Genomic DNA, 16,237 nt, shown 5'->3' with positions numbered 1-16,237 from the left:
TGATAAGCACTTTCTAAAAGAATGAAACATTAGAAATTTTTAAATCTTATTTACAAATGTGAGCAGAATTTAGGTTTGGAATTCATGTTCCCTCAGCAACCTGACTCTTTACACATGGACTAGCCCTCAAGGATAGACATGGCCCCAGAAGCAGGCTAACTCTGAAAACGTGAAGGTTTTTTTTTACCCCCACAAGAAGTAGAACAGTTGTCCACTTGCATTGACTGTCACAACAGTCGACTTAGCAGAACCACCAATGAAGTCATTCATACAAGAAAATAAAGACAAAAAACTCTCACTTCAGAAAATGAGATCAGAGTCATCTGGCAGCTACATGCAAACACTCTCCCTATACTAGGAAAAAGAACAGAAGCTATGCCCAAAGAACAGTTGCGATTCAAGTAGTTTTATTTTTCCATTATTTGATTCTTACTAACATTACAGTCATTATTCAGAAGACAGAAAAGGCAGCAGCCATGCACTGAGCAACCACGGTGTGAGTGCTACTGAATGGAGCAGCACCCACTGGAGCCACTGCTCCCAGGGTATGCTCAGAACTTATGCCTCCTGGGACAGGGAGCAGTCTGGGATGCTATTTCATCACTCCACCTTATATACCCATATGCAGGGATCCCAAAATCTTGCTTTCCCTTCCAAAAAAAGGCAGTAAGAATAATCTAGCTAGGAGAACTTATTTTATGGAAAGCAGAATTTCAATGGAGAAGCAAAGGAACAGCAATAAATGCCTAATAACCTAAGGAAAACAGGATCCTGAAGGGAACACCCTCCTTCCCCACATACACAAAAACCTTCTAGATACGTTATTATGATTAGTCTGAAGCAGAGACAGAACTACACAGACAGAATTACCCAAGGACAGGTCAATAACCTTAATAAATAATTATGCAAGGAATTTTTGCATATAAACATAAGTAACACAGTGAGACAAAAAAACCAAAAAAACATTAATTCAGCTGCTGCAGGGGAAAAAAAAGCCCTGGGAAAATAAAAAACAAACATGCTGCAGGCCAAAAACATAAAGGACATGTCAGCACTGTTACAAACCTGCCTGCATCCTTTCATTAGCATCCTTCATAAACACAGTGTCGGAGTGGATGAACATGAGGAAAAATACGCCATACCTGTGTTTATATATTTGTAAAGTATGACCAGGGTCTTCAAACCTCCGCATATCTCTGTCCCAAATGCTTATTTCTGTTCTAATACTCTGCATCACCCTTGTGACTTAAGAGTGGTACCAACTTCCTTGTCACATGCCTTTAACAGCAGATTTATTCCAGGGCAGCAGGCAGCAAATTCCTCATCAATTTTTAACAGAATCTATTACTACTTCCATGTGACAGGACACAGGTTCACAGTCAGTACAACTACTGCTTTGGTTAAGTTAACATCTGATTTCTACTTTCCAACTTTCTTGCTAATTTGAATTTGATTAAGTTTCCAGCATAAACACCTCACACTGAGTTTACATGCAGTACTGAACAAATAAATAATACCTTGTATGTTATGGTTTTTGTCTACTCATGCTAAAAGCAACCTACCTTCACGAACTGTGCAGTATGTAAGAGACCAGAATTTATGAACACACTGAATGTCTATGTAGAGACTGAGTTTTACATTCATTACTAACATGACAGTGGGATGCACAGAGGTGACTATTAAAAAAATCTGTTTTCCTCATGGTGCTGGTATATTTGGATGCATCACAGTTTAAAACAAAATTTCTAAAATATCCTAACATATCAGCTCAAATATAAGGATAAATGCAGATCACATTAATAAGTAAATTTATATAAAAATGAAAGATAAATGGCTGATATTATAAGATCCAATTATACAGAAATAACTTTTGTCATCATAGGCAACTATTACCTTCCTTCACTGTCCTAAGTATTGTACTAAATTGTGGAGCCCATTATAAAATTTTGCAACAATAATTTAGGTCATGTAGTAGGACAGGCACAACTACTGGCAGACAATGAAGAGAAGGTTACTCACATGACACTGTATTTGTGACAAAGACAAGTATTAATACTACTTGTTTATAAACGGACATTTAAAATCCTGATACAAGTTAATTTACAAAAAGGAGGGATTGTATGCCATATGATGGAACAACACATAGGCTTACATTTTGGAAAGTGTATTTGTTATAAACAATTCAGTGTGCATTGCTGTATGCTAGGAGCTTCTAAAGAAACGGTTGCATGAATTCTGCATTATGTTACCTCCTCCCTGCAAATGTGACAGTTACAGCCAAGAGCTGGAACAAATTCTGAATATGATCAAGCAAACTCTTGCTGGAAATTAATTTACAAGACTGTTTATTACAGTTTTCATGCATTTATGAGATACAAGAGTAAAATAAAGTGCTTCTGAAAAAAACTACTTAACTCTCTCTCTCCAGAGTCTCACAAGTACTACTTTTGAAGTTACAATTTCATTTAATTCAGTTAATTTTTTCCAGAATTATTAATACATTCAATCACCATATTTAAAGCACAACATTGTAGCTATGAGGTGCGAGTTTAGTCAACTGTCTGGCCTTGAATAAAATGCATCTAAACTGTAAAAGTTAAATGCCTTTACTACATATGTCTATAAAATTGCTTCTTATAATTTTATTTCTGTGATTATAGGTTTGATTTATCTTTAAAAAACTGTTTCCCCTATATGAAACTTACAACCATCCCTTACTTTAGTGTCACTATACTTGGTAAATAGAAGTCAGCAACCACATGCTGCTGTTGGTTTAATATTCAGCTACAGGCAAAATGAATAATGGAAATTAAAAGATGAGTAAAAAAACACCAAAAAATTCACTGCCTAAGTGTGTGGATCTACTGCATTCTGAGATCATGTACAAATCTGGACTTCCTCTCTCATCTAGATTACAACAGCAGAAGCATGATACAACCCACACACACAGTGAAGGCCTGAACAGAGCACCTGGGAATCTGCTGCATCCACCACCTCCTTCAGCATAAGAGTGAAAAAGCCAGCCACAGCAGGTTGCATACTGCACTCAAAATGATTCTTCTGTGCAAACTCCCCGCCACAGGATGCTAAAACTAACCAAACTTGCAAGACTCAAGGGGAGACAGTACAAGCAATCTGCTCAGGGTTAATAACCACACAGAGACTTGCCTAGTTCAGTAGTCTCTGAGCTAGAAACTGATACAGGACACTGGGGAAATGATGCTGTACTTTGGGCTCTAATCCTGGACTTGTCCTCAACTATCATTCAGCACAGACAGGCAGAGCTCCAGCTGTCCTTACAGCACAAGACTTCTGCAGAACCTGGGCATTTCACTTGTGCTGGCTGTCACTGGCACAACCATCCAATAAAGGGTCTTATAACCCATTTATCTCCAGCTCTCCTTCCTCACCCTATTCTATAATCTTTAACTCCAAACTGATAAAACAAACTGATATGGAAAACAAGCTGAAACAGAGATTCTCAGTGGTTCTTTTTAAATTGTATTTCATCAGTTGTTATTATATTCTCTTCTTATTTTGGCTACATCATCATGTAATCTTGGACTCATCTTTCAAGGAATACCATTTCAACCCTTTCATTTCTTAGGCAGCTTGCTAAGCTATCATGCAAATCTAGACTTTAAGTGTGAAAAAAGTTAAAAAACATTCTCAATGAGAATATTTATATATATTATACTGATGTACAAGATGACCAGAGTTTTCTTTTCATTGCCCCTGAACAATTCTTGCAATAGACATCCTTTAAAAAGTGTATCTACATACACACATTAGTTTTTGATCTATAAAAATGTACACCCCTTTTTTTAAATGCCACGTCCATGTTATCTTGCTTTAGTGTGCACCTTCAGCAAGGTTTAAAATTGAGCAAAGCATTGAGCAGCACAGTTGCATTACTCGATGTTCAAGTTTGGCAAGTACTGAGCTAACCCTTCATGTAATTTGGATGATTTTATTGTACTTCTCATATTCTGTCATTCAAACTTCTGTTACTACTGGCATAACCCAAAATAAATACAACAGTACCATTCGAGGAAAACACTGTTCAAAATACAATCAGCCGGCTTAATAAAGGTTTAACAGTTGCTAGATCATGAAATATTTTGGAATACACACACATATTTTAAGAAAACATCGTACCCAGTAAGGTACCACTGCTTTGCTAAGTTCAAAATAATGCAGGCACCAATGCTAACAGACATACAAAACCAGAATGAAAATTCATTTGAGTAGTGAAGTGGCATATATATTTGAATGTAAGTGGAACTGATTTTTTTTACTTCATAATTATGAAAACTACCACAGTCAAGTAGAACAGCAGTGTATACAACTAAGTAACCTGTCCAAGGAATTCACTAAACCCAACAATTTTACCAAGATACCTCCTCTTCCTCCTAATTGCAATTTAAATTAACCACAAACCTTGACCTGAAATTACTCCCGAGTTAAGTATTTTTTTCAATTAATCCACAATTTATCTTTTCCCCATCCATCTATGATAAGAAAGATCCACACTACCACTTTCTTTCCTGTGCTGGATTTACTTAACTGGATTTACTTAAGCTGAGCTCCAGAGAACCTGCAGAATTGCCTAGCATTTCTTTGCAAAGCCTCAGCAACTGACATACTGTCACATGTCAGTCGGTTGGTGGATTAAAGAAACAAAGTGTTTTCATTAGGAATGTAAATGCATTTGAAAACACTTCTTATGAATATATATTATCACATACTCAACTTTTTCTTTTTTTTTAATGTCCCATGAGTATCTCTATTATGTGACAGAGACCAAGATGTTTTTCAGATTTCACTGTCTAAATTTTGCAGTGGTATTTTCTTCAACTAGCTTTAATGAAGAATTAAATCACCAGTCATACAAGGTGACATTTTCCTTTAAACATCTCTGACAGAGCTGAGTATATCTGCAAAACAATGCTTGATTTCACACTATCCATTCTGGACATGCAAACCATATAAATATGTATTTTAAATTCATATAAATAAAGTTAAAATACACATGTGGAGATTTTCTAATCAAACTAAGAGATATTGGAGACTTAGCATTTATGATTACTGATTTGGGTATAGAATGGGGATTGAATCCAGGCATGTTCCATATTCCAAGTAAGGATGAATCTTTGTGCCTGCCACAATGCGATGCTTCTAGCAAAAATGTGGCTCAAGGTTCTTTCCCTCAGCCCCCAACAAAAAAGAAATGTAATTTTGATTAAGTTTTTGAACTAGATCACTATGGGGTATACACAGCACAGCTGCTGGTAGAAGGATGGAGGCTGAACCTCACCTGATACTTTTAGTTGCAACATGACTTTGGACTGGCTCAAGTGTAAAAAAATCTCATTAAATGTCTCAAGAACCCACTACTGGATTTTCTAGGACAGGACTCAATGTAGTTTCTTTTCCACCACCTTGACCTCATCCTTGTTCCAGAAAACTTCCAAGGTTTTTTTTATCATTTCTAATTTGACAGAGAATGGAAAAGTGTCAAAAATCTACATTTTTTAAAATAAATATTCATTCTCTGAACAGCTTTGTATTCATGAAGCTTGCAATGCATCATCAGAACCTGTAAAAACTATTTATGTAGGCTTCTCAAGTGCCACTGTCATATAACTTACTCATATTCCAGCATCATCTACTGCACATTCTTTTACCTAATCTGAATGTTAGGCTCTGCTAACGATCATTCAGTTTTCACATAACAAAACCTGATTTTTTTGGACGTGAAATATAAAATATTTTAAACAAACTGCTGAAGAAGCTGTTGTCAAGAAGCCCTTTATTTCTTCAGAAAAATCTATAATGTAAGCAGGTGAATTTCTGGTGTTATAGAATTGGCATGCTGCACTGTATAATATTTAATTACATGCTGTAAGGCAGTCAGACCTACTCAGTAAAATTAGTTGATTGCAGGTGACAGCTTCCATAGAAGATACATTTAAATAACCTAAAGTAGCAAAATGCTTGCTATATATGTACTTGGCAGGAGGTGGATGAAGAACACTACAAAATACTGTGTATTTATAGATTATTTTATGGGGTTGTTTCCTTGGATTCTGTTATGTGATACCCAGGAAAACATTAAGTCACTCTAAAAACAGAGCAACCACTCAATACCATTTAAATTTCCAGTATTTTTCATAAAATATTTAGATTAAATTTTCAAACTATTGAATACTACAATTTTGAGAAATTGGCAAAACTTCAAGGGATTGCTCCCATTGCTCAAATTAATCCATTTGAGTACAGTAGTTATTCCAGAACAAATGTTCTTCACCTGCACAACACAAGGCAAAAATATTGGTAGAACATTTGAAAACATATGCTAATATAACCCTGAAGAAGAAACACAGTTGTCAAATTCCTCAGAGAAATTAAGTACCTCAATTATTAAAACAGCACTGTAACATCCTATAAAGCTTTTTTTTAAATTTAGGACAGAAAGGACAGAAATTTTTCTGTTTAAACTGCAGAAACAATGCACAAAAACAAATACACAAGGCAAAGAATGACATCAAAACATCTATGACATCTAAACACTATAAAAAAACCTTTCAAAATTGACTTCACACAGAGTGAGATTTTGCCTTCAGTCTGGGTATTAAAACAATAAAGATCACAACCAAGAGAAATATATTCAAAACCAAAGTCCCGCCTTCAAGATTTATATATTTCATACTGCTTAGAAGATAATACTCAGATAATACTTTTGGTCATCAGAACCTGTACCTGTACACAGGCATGGTAGTTCTGTACCTCAAATTATATAAGCATAACACACCATTAGTTTAAAACTGTAACTGCAAAAGGCATCACACTACAGAAAAACATTTCAGCTACAATTTAATTCAATGCGAGTCAATACCACAGCCAAGATACAAGCATTCCTGGCCTCTATCCTTGCATTCACACACACAACTCCCACTGCAAACATCTGTGAGACCACACTGCCAACCAAATCAGAGAACAGAGGATCTGGCTGCTCCTTTTTGCCCTACTTTCAGAAACTGAAAGTTGGCCAGTTATGCCTGTTTTACTTTTCTGTACTTAACGACTCCACCTGAATACCATTTGAGAAAAAAATCTCTGCATACTCATCAGCGAGCCTACACTAAACAGAAATCTGCTGTATTTAGAGTTCACTTCTGCATCTCAGCATTATGCTTGCTGCCAAACTTGTATTCAGCTTCTAAGGAAAACACTTAAAAGTGGACAAAGCCCCCACACAGCCCTCCAAGACTACAGGTCTCCGCAGCATGCTTTCAGGCACTGAGTTTTCATGCTCATTTCACTTTATAAGCACTTCCACATATGAACAGAGCCTCTACGTTTTGTGGGAAGAAGCAAATTAAAACAGAAGGGAAGAAAGAACACTATGCTGTGCAGCGAACGTGGGATGGAGAAACCATACTGAACAGTAATGGATGAAGACCACAGCACAGAACAGTACACATACACTATAATAAAAACATTGCCAGTACAGAGTAAGGGACAGTACAAGGATCAGTACAAGGATCACAGTTCAGCTGTGACAACTACCAATTACTCACAGAAATCTGTAGCTCTACAATGAGCTGTAGCAATTCTAGGGATTTCTTCTCCCCTTACCCGCCCATATCTTCATACTGATACTTTCCTCCAACATCAGCAGAGAAATTTTACCAATTTATTACCAGTAAGCATTTCTGTGCTCATATTTTCAATTCAAGAACTCTGTCTTGAAAATATGTTGCAACACACTGTTTTCCTTCCACACTCAAGGAATTATACATAGCAGATGGAATGGGAATTTCTCAGCTCTGTTGAAGATGACATGAAATGATTAAAACTACAAAGGCATTTGGATGTTCTGAGACAGTATCGCAATGTGTTAATTTTTACATTCATCCCTCTTATCAGAGTATTAACTAGTCATTAATGCCTTAAACCTAAAAAACACTTACGCACTTTACCGTAGCTGATCCTTCCATTATTACTCACACCTGTAAAATTACAAAAAAATTATGCAAGTGTTCATGAGACTGGATCCTATGATCGCATCACTGAGCTAAAAGAGACCAAATGGAGATAAGCATTATTTTACAAATTCATGCAGCCATTTCTATCAGAACTTCACCTTTTTTGGTTTATTATGCACATGTGTATTTATCTGTATCAAAAAAACCCAACAAAATAGAATGCTTTCCAAGTTATTTATAAATTAATGCAAAAGCTGTGGATGTATTTTGGAATGCATCTTGCAATTTTTCTTAAAAGCATGCTTGGAGTTTGTGATAATGCATTTCATAGTATTAGACAATACAGCCACATTTTTTGCTTTCATTAGAGATCATATGTACTTGAAGTATTTGCATAAATTTTACACTTAATTAGGCTTTAAATATGCATGATTTGGATGTTACTCCTAGCCAAATTCCATTAGTGTGTCATTGCCAAAGAAAAATTTCAGGGGCAAATTTATTTGTCAGCTCCTACAAATTACTGTTCAGTATTTTTAATATTAATCTAAATACAAACATAAAGGTAAAATCTAGAATTTAAAAAGCAAGCCAGCACATTGTTAGCAGGACAAATTAAAAACAAACAACAAATCCACCTAATTGGTTTTATATGTTGAAACATCAGAGACCATGAAAAGCTTCAGTCCTTGGATAAAAGACTAGCCCAAAGTATATTTCACACAGTCCACAGTTCATAAGGCTTCACATATATTATTTCACTGGTCCCTCTATTTTTATGGCTTTTGACCTGATTTGGCAGCACTTCCTCACCCAGAAGCCAATTATGATGAACATAATTTGGAAGAAAAATTTAATTATATATAGGTTTCTGAGATTTCTGGTCACTAAATAATTTGATGGTGTTCCAAAAAGCCCAAATGCAATGGTTATCCTATATTCAGTGCAACAGCTCTGTGCTACTGCATTGAACAATATGGGTTGATCCCTGCTAATCCCATTTTGCTGCTCATGGATGAGTGATGCATACTGAGATTGTACTGACATCACACGATGAAGGAGGCTGTGTATTAAATGAGACTGCATACAAAAGGGTAGCTGATTCAGTGGTAACAATGCACTGCAAAGAAATCAGAAGTTATGGATCTATTTTTATGTCCGTGAACTACAAATGGGACAATTTGTTCTACATTAGGAGTACTGCTCTTTGAATCTTGAAACAACCCACTCAAAGCTGGAGCTAATGACAAGGTGGGCCTCTGGATGGGAGCTGCAGTTAACTTGAAATCACAGGCAATCGTTGTGGGAAAAGAAACATTTGGCAGTGGGCTGAACAACACAGGTTATTGCAAAAAGGTGATCACAAGGAAAGGTCCCTAATACTGTGCAAAGTGATCTACATCTACATCTGGAATGGCGGTACTGAACTGCAACTTATAATAAAGATTTTTACAGGATATACATATATATTTATATATATTTATATATATTTATATATATTTATATATATTTATATGTATATATTTTTATATATGCAAGTATTTCACAGGATATAAATCAGATGGAGGTGAGTCTGGATTCTAGGTCAGCACAGATGTGGCTTTCTGTGGGACACAGTCTCTACAATCTCTATAACCCAGTAACACAACTGTTTCCCAGGAAGAAAAAAAACTAGCATGTATAAAATTATAACCCTCAGGGAACACAGCCATTGGCATGGAATGACAGGAGACAAGATGAACGATTTGCTAGAAAGAAAAAGTTGAAACAAAATAATTGGACAATAACGATGGAATTAAATTCTGATGTAAAGGCCTTCAGCGTTCAAGATCTAGTCTTGCCTTCTGACCTGAAAACCAGAGTTTCAATGCCCTTCAACTCTTTTTTCTCAAGTTCATGATTTAATGTTTGAAAAAAAAAGCACATATGAAGAACCACTTTCTGAAGATTATTTGTATCCCTGACTTTGATTCTCTGTAGATTAATATACTGGCATGCCTTTGAATTACTAGACAGATCTTTTTAAGTTTCTTTAGGAACAGATTCAAAGCCTGTTAAATGGGCCCATTTGTTTCTCTGTTCCACAGGGTAAAGGAGCTGTTTATTCTTAAAAGCAGAACTAAGGAGACGGTTACTCCTGCCTCCTGAGATCAGCACCATCATAGTAAAGGATGCACTTTCAAGATCTTAATGCAACTATCACTTTATAAAATACTCTTGAAGAGACCACATCCTCTCATGTATCTCAGCTGGATATTTACAGTTAGTGGAAGCTTTTTATCGCTGTGATTTTGTAAGATGCCAAGACAAATCTTTCTCATTTAAGCACTCCTTTGTAAGCAAATTTTTTTAAATGCCCACTAAAGGATTTTTTCCAGGCAATATTCTTTACCAAACTGGTCTTTCACCAAATGACAAAAATAATTTCTTGGCTGATTTTCCAATAGTTGTTGTTGCCCAAAGCCCAAACCCTGTAGTCCATCAAAATAACTTTAACTGTAGGAAAGCTAGAGCACCCTTTAGAAAAGCAAGACTAGCTAGAGCAGCAAGCATTTTCCAACACCACTTTCTAAGAAAAGTAGGGTTGGAAAGGAAAAACAAAAGAAAACAAAAATCCACAACACAGTATCCTGTTCACCTCTGCAAGATCAAAGGCAGCACAAATACTAATAACTGCATTCTGGAAGAATCTGGAAAAGGTAGGAATTGTCAGTAAAACTTTTTTTAATGACATGAAATGATGAGTTAAAGGTTAGACACAGCAAAGCACAGTTTCTATTCTCTGTCTTCTTTCAAGAGGACCGACAACACCTTGAGTGTACACAAGAAAACTGTACTAAGGCATCAAAAACATTCTGCATGTATAAGCATAGCATATGTTATTATCATCACAATTTTAATGCGTAAGATTCCCTTTGGCCAATGAATTACCATGGAAAGCAAAATAAAAAGAGCACTAAAAGCTAGGTAATTAATTTGCAATTAGGAACATTTCTTGATCTGTATTTTTTACTTATTTTAACACTTTATACATCTACTGACAAGTTAAGCTCGTCACAGTCTGGCGACAAGGATGCAGACATCCAAGTATTACTGTTGGGGATTATTCTCAGATAAATATTACAAGCTACAAATGGTTTTATAGATGGTTTAAGATGGCATAAGCTCATGTTTCTGTAAACAAGTTAATGTGCTCTCTGTCCCTTGAGTTGACACCCAGGACATGGTCCAGTTCCAGGCAAAGTCTTTTTATTCCTGGATTTGGTTTTCAACAAATTAATTCAGCAATCCTGTTCAGTATACTCATTGATTCTGGTAACGACCTTTTCATGTTCATTTCTCAGTGTGAAAGTAACATTCTTTGTGCTTATTTACATAATGAAATCAATCTTGCAGAAGTATTTACAGGTCTGAAAAAATATGCACCAGAAACAAAGTCAAATACAAGTAAATCATGTGGGACAACTAAGTGTCTCAGAAAGGACTTAATAGGTATCAGTGCAAAAAACCTGCAATTATTGCTCCAGAGTGGACCTGTTGCATCAACACATAAAAAGTTGTAATAAACCTTGTCTCCCAAAATACTGGGCATGGCCCATAGTAAAAACAGGACAAGAGCAATGAATTTACCAGGGATTAAAGGTAAAAATGAAAAACATTATTAGCTTTGTTTTGCCAAAGGTAAATTCTGCTTCTAAAATCTTGGTATGCAATGTATCTTGAATGGAGTTTTAAAAATCTGCAGGGCAAATTCCATTGTCTCTACCTCTGCTCAAATTTCCTGGCCCTGTAACTTTTCAGTGGGAGAATTCAGAATGCTTTATTGTTGTGAACTGGGAGAAAAATAAAATTCAGATCTCTTGATATATGAAAAAGTCTTAGATATCTGCAAAGCCAAAAACAACACTAATCAGCATTGAAGATGGAATATGACTTAAATGCTGCAGCCCAGGAAACAGAACAAGCAACAAAACCTCTCCAGTCATTATTACTGCAGATTGCATCCAAAAGCGGCATCATCACTAATGTGAACTTTACAGCAGCCGGCACATTTATGGGATCAGCCAAAGACTTATGTAAGAATACAGAGGCAAGTTGGTTATCCTGAATGTTTCTAGTCATCTTCATATTGGTGAAGAGAAGTACTACTGAGAGACATTAAGAGACGATAAAATTTAGACTGCTGAATTGCATCACCAATGTAAACAGTTTTATACAGAATGCTTAAGCAATTAGTCAATCATATTACTAAATAACGATTTTGAGAACAGACTGAATTTGAAGCCATATGAAGCTGATGTGAGACCCACTAAATCCATACAATGGGTTTATATATTGCAAGAGCACCTATAAGTCTTGCTGCACATGACATAAAAAGATAAACTCAGGCAGTTTTTGATAAAAACAGCAGTATAACGGTTCAATACCAAAACAAACCAAACCAATATGTAACAACCTATCAACCTGTTGAAGGGACTAGGGTAGTGCAATATAAGATCTATTAAAAAAAAAAAAACACTGAGAAACTCCCTGTAACTGTGAAAACTGAAATAAACCCAGCAATGCTCACTTGAATAAGGGCTGACAAACTTCTTACATTTTCTACAAAGTGAAAGATATGCTTACCATTATCTTTGCTGCTGTTTTCTTCAATTGTCATTTGTTCTGCTAGCTCAGACAGTGATTCATCAATGGTCTGGCTTCCTCGCAAGGTTAAGGAAAGTCTTCTCTTAAATTTTTTCATTCTATCGATATTGAGTCTGGCTTAAGGAAGCCTGAAAACAAAAATAAACAACAAAAAGTGAGAAAAAAATTAGTTAATCCAAAAATGAAGTTTAATTGACTGACATAAAAATGCAGGAAGGCTTACAGAAAACTTGGACAATATGCAAGTTATACTTAAAACAATACCCTTAAAGCAAGATTACTGGACTGAAGAAGAATGTTTCAAGAGGCTGACGCCCATACATGTTTTCAATTTTTATTTCTACTTGGAAAAAAAAGATCCTTTGAGTTTGTTCAGGTTTTTTTTTTTAGAAACACAACTAACTTAATCATCAATTTTACAATCCAATAATAAAGGAAACAGTCATCTGAAAACTTGCTGAGTATGAGCTCTGTGGCCTCCACAGTCTCTTTCACTAATCCCATTAAGCAGAAGGAGACAGTAACCTTTTCTCTTTTTCAGCCCAATTTCTTATGATGAAAACTCACCAAACTCCTCTATATTTCACTCTTTTCACAAAAGAAAGAAGGGGACAATGCTGAACATCCTAAACACAAAAGCAGTTCCCAAACACCATCCCACCCAGGGAAATAGGACAGCCAAGGTCTGGTAACAATGGCTAAAATGAAGAGTCAGGCAGTAGGATGGAACCGGGAACAAAGCAGAAGGCACTTTCTCTGCGGAAAGTTGTAAGCAAGCAAACCATAATAACAAAGCTCCAGGTCAATAAACATGCTGCCACAAGTCTGAGCTGGTAAGTGAACTCTGTGTGCCACACGTGTATCCTTGCATAACAAGAGGCACATTCTGTCTTTCCTTATTCCATATGGACACTTCACCCTTGATGTTATTTCTCAATAACTTGTTCATCTGCTCATAGCCTCCAAGAATCACATATGCAGTGTTCAACACAAGCACAGAATACTGAAGTCTGAAATGCTCATATTTTAACCCCCATCAGCTTCTTTGCCTTCCAAAATTTATAATTCACATACAGAATTAAATTTTCCTCAATGTTCTCCTTTCAACTGAGAAATGCAAGAAGTAGTACGCCAAAGACCCACATTTAATAACAAACTGTGAATACTATTACTTTTATATTGACAGCATCCCTTTAAGTATACACATTCCAACAGTTGAACTTACTCTTTTTTAAGCTGCTTCAAAATAAAAAAGGAGAACAAATTGGTAGAACAAATCTGAAAGTGGTTGCTGATGGTAGGCGAATGCACGCATAGGCTAAACTTTCGCAAGACTAGACTGTTTAGGACAGCAAGTAGCACATTAGGTAGGGATGGATAAAAGAAGACCTTTGGGATATGAGCACAAAAGTCAGACGAGCAATAAAATGACTGGCAAAACAACACCTGCATCCAAAGGGAAAGAGGTGGATTACAAAACAGGGTAACTAACATGTTAGACAATCACAGTTACTGTAAAGTAGAATTAGTCAGGCTCTGGGTACAGATACACAGGAAATAAAATATACTACTGTAGATACATTTAAGACAGCAGTTTCTAAACTGCTCCTTTAATGCACTGCCTTATGTGCAATAAAGCCACACCTTGGTATGAATAATTTTACTCTCTCTCACTCAAAAGCAGGATATTCTTATTGTTAAGAAACTGTATTCAGACAGCATTCCAAAGGGAACATTTACTTTTCCTGCTCAGGACCAGGCTATAAAGATCTTACTTGAAACTTTTATTTCTGCATTCAAACTTCTTAAAAAAACCCTGTCCATGTTTCTATAAAAAGGCCAATTAAAAATAATTTGAAAGGACACATGATTTATGTGTAGTTTTACTCAATTCTCCCATGATCTTTTCTGAAACCTGCATCTTCCTACATGTATTATTCTCAAAAAAAGGATACATACAAATTTTAGCTATGAATGCCCTAATGCCACCTGACAGCACAACAATTTCTTTGCAATTTTCCACTTGGGCAGTAACTGAAAAAAACAGGCGCATTTAAAGGGAAACAGGCTGTTCCTGGCTTTTGATCCTGCAAGTAATTAAGCCTACACAATTTTTTAATCAAAAAGGTCTACTGTTGAAGAACATTACATATAAACTAACAGATATATGGATTGGAAAATCCAGGAAATATTCTAAATCTCAAGTTAATAAAAAACCCCCAAGTATTTTGTTAGCTATAATTTAAAAATTTCTCCCATTATGGGAGGGTTTAATGGAGTAATGAAATACCACTTTTGCTAACATTCGATATTAATTCATGGTTTGATTTTCAAATACAGTAATTTCACAACCATAAGGCGCACCGGACTATAAGGCGCACCCGCCGGGAGTTGGCAAAATTCGCAACTTTGTAGATCAGATAAGGCGCACCAGACTATAGGGTGCACTTTTTTTTTGCAGCGAGGCTCCGCCCCCAGCTCCCTCCGCGCGGTTGCTGGTCGAGGCCCCGCCTCAACCCGGCAGCCATTGGCCCCCGGGCCCGCCTGTACCCGGCAGGGGCGGTGCCGCGGGGCCCCAGGCCCGCCTGCATCCGGCGGGGCCGGGGCATGGCCGCCACCCCTCCATGCTGCCTCTCCGGGGCCGGGCTATGGCCGCCGCCCCTCCGCGCTGCCTCTCCGGGGCCGGGCTATGGCCGCCGCCCCTCCGCGCTGCCTCTCCGGGGCCGGGCTATGGCCGCCGCCCCTCCGTGCTGCCTGCACGGGGCCGGTGGGTGCCTGTGGAGGGGCGGCTCCGCCTCCACGGGGCCAGGGGGTGCCTGTGGAGGGGCGGGTCCGCCTGCACGGGGCCAGGGGGTGCCTCTGGACGCGCGGCTTCGCCTGCACGGGGCCCGGGCGTGCCTCTGGAGGGGCCGTCCTGCTTGCACGGGGCTGGAGGTTGCCTCTGGAGGGACGGCTCCGCCTGCACGGGGCCGGGGTGTGCCTGTGTAGGGGCGGCTCCGCCTCCACGGGGCCCGGGCGTGCCTGTGGAGGGGCGGCTCCGCCTCCACGGGGCCAGGGGGTGCCTGTGGAGGGGCGGCTCCGCCTCCACGGGGCTGGAGGGTGCCTGTGGAGGGGCGGCTCTGCCTCCACGAGGCCCGGGCGTGCCTCTGTAGGGGCCGTGCCGCCTCCACGGGGCCAGGGGGTGCCTGTGGAGGGGCGGCTCCACCTCCACGGGGCCGGGGGCTGCTTGTGGAGGGGCCGTCCCGCTTGCACGGGGCCAGGGGGTGCCTCTAGAGGGGCCGTCCCGCTTGCACGGGGCTGGGGGGTGCCTCTGGAGGGACGGCTCCGCCTCCACGGGGCCGGTGGGTGCCTGTGGAGGGGCGGCTCCGCCTCCACGGGGCTGGAGGGTGCCTGTGGAGGGGCGGCTCCGCCTCCACGGGGCCGAGGGGTGCCTGTGGAGGGGCGGCTCCGCCTCCACGGGGCCGGGGGGTGCCTCTAGAGGGGCCGTCCCGCTTGCACGGGGCTGGGGGGTGCCTCTGGACGGGCGGCTTCGCCTGCACGGGGCCAGGGGGTGCCTGTGGAGGGGCGGCTCTGCCTCCACGAGGCCGGTGGGTGCTTCT

General features: G+C 39.0%; 1 protein-coding gene across 2 annotated transcripts in view; it reads right to left on the bottom strand.

Annotated features, from left to right (window-relative positions):
• The window catches only part of CDK17 (cyclin dependent kinase 17), a 90,762-nt gene that overhangs the window by 41,546 nt on the left and 32,979 nt on the right, over positions 1-16,237 (bottom strand). Inside the window, exons 2-3 of one of the 2 annotated variants that reach the window (XM_033056996.2) lie at positions 12,618-12,766; positions 7,977-8,015 (exon numbers count right to left, since the gene is read on the bottom strand). In XM_033056996.2, the coding sequence (XP_032912887.1) occupies positions 7,977-8,015; positions 12,618-12,735 (157 nt within the window). In that variant the 5' untranslated portion in view covers positions 12,736-12,766. The remainder of the gene's footprint in view (positions 1-7,976; positions 8,016-12,617; positions 12,767-16,237) is intronic. The other variant, XM_033056997.2, reaches the window with a different exon arrangement.

This window comes from Catharus ustulatus, chromosome 4, assembly GCF_009819885.2.
Source record: "Catharus ustulatus isolate bCatUst1 chromosome 4, bCatUst1.pri.v2, whole genome shotgun sequence".
NCBI classification, from domain to species: Eukaryota; Metazoa; Chordata; class Aves; order Passeriformes; family Turdidae; genus Catharus; species Catharus ustulatus.
The sequence above is the reverse complement of the archived record's forward strand: the minus strand, read 5'-3'. Positions and strand labels throughout refer to the sequence as shown.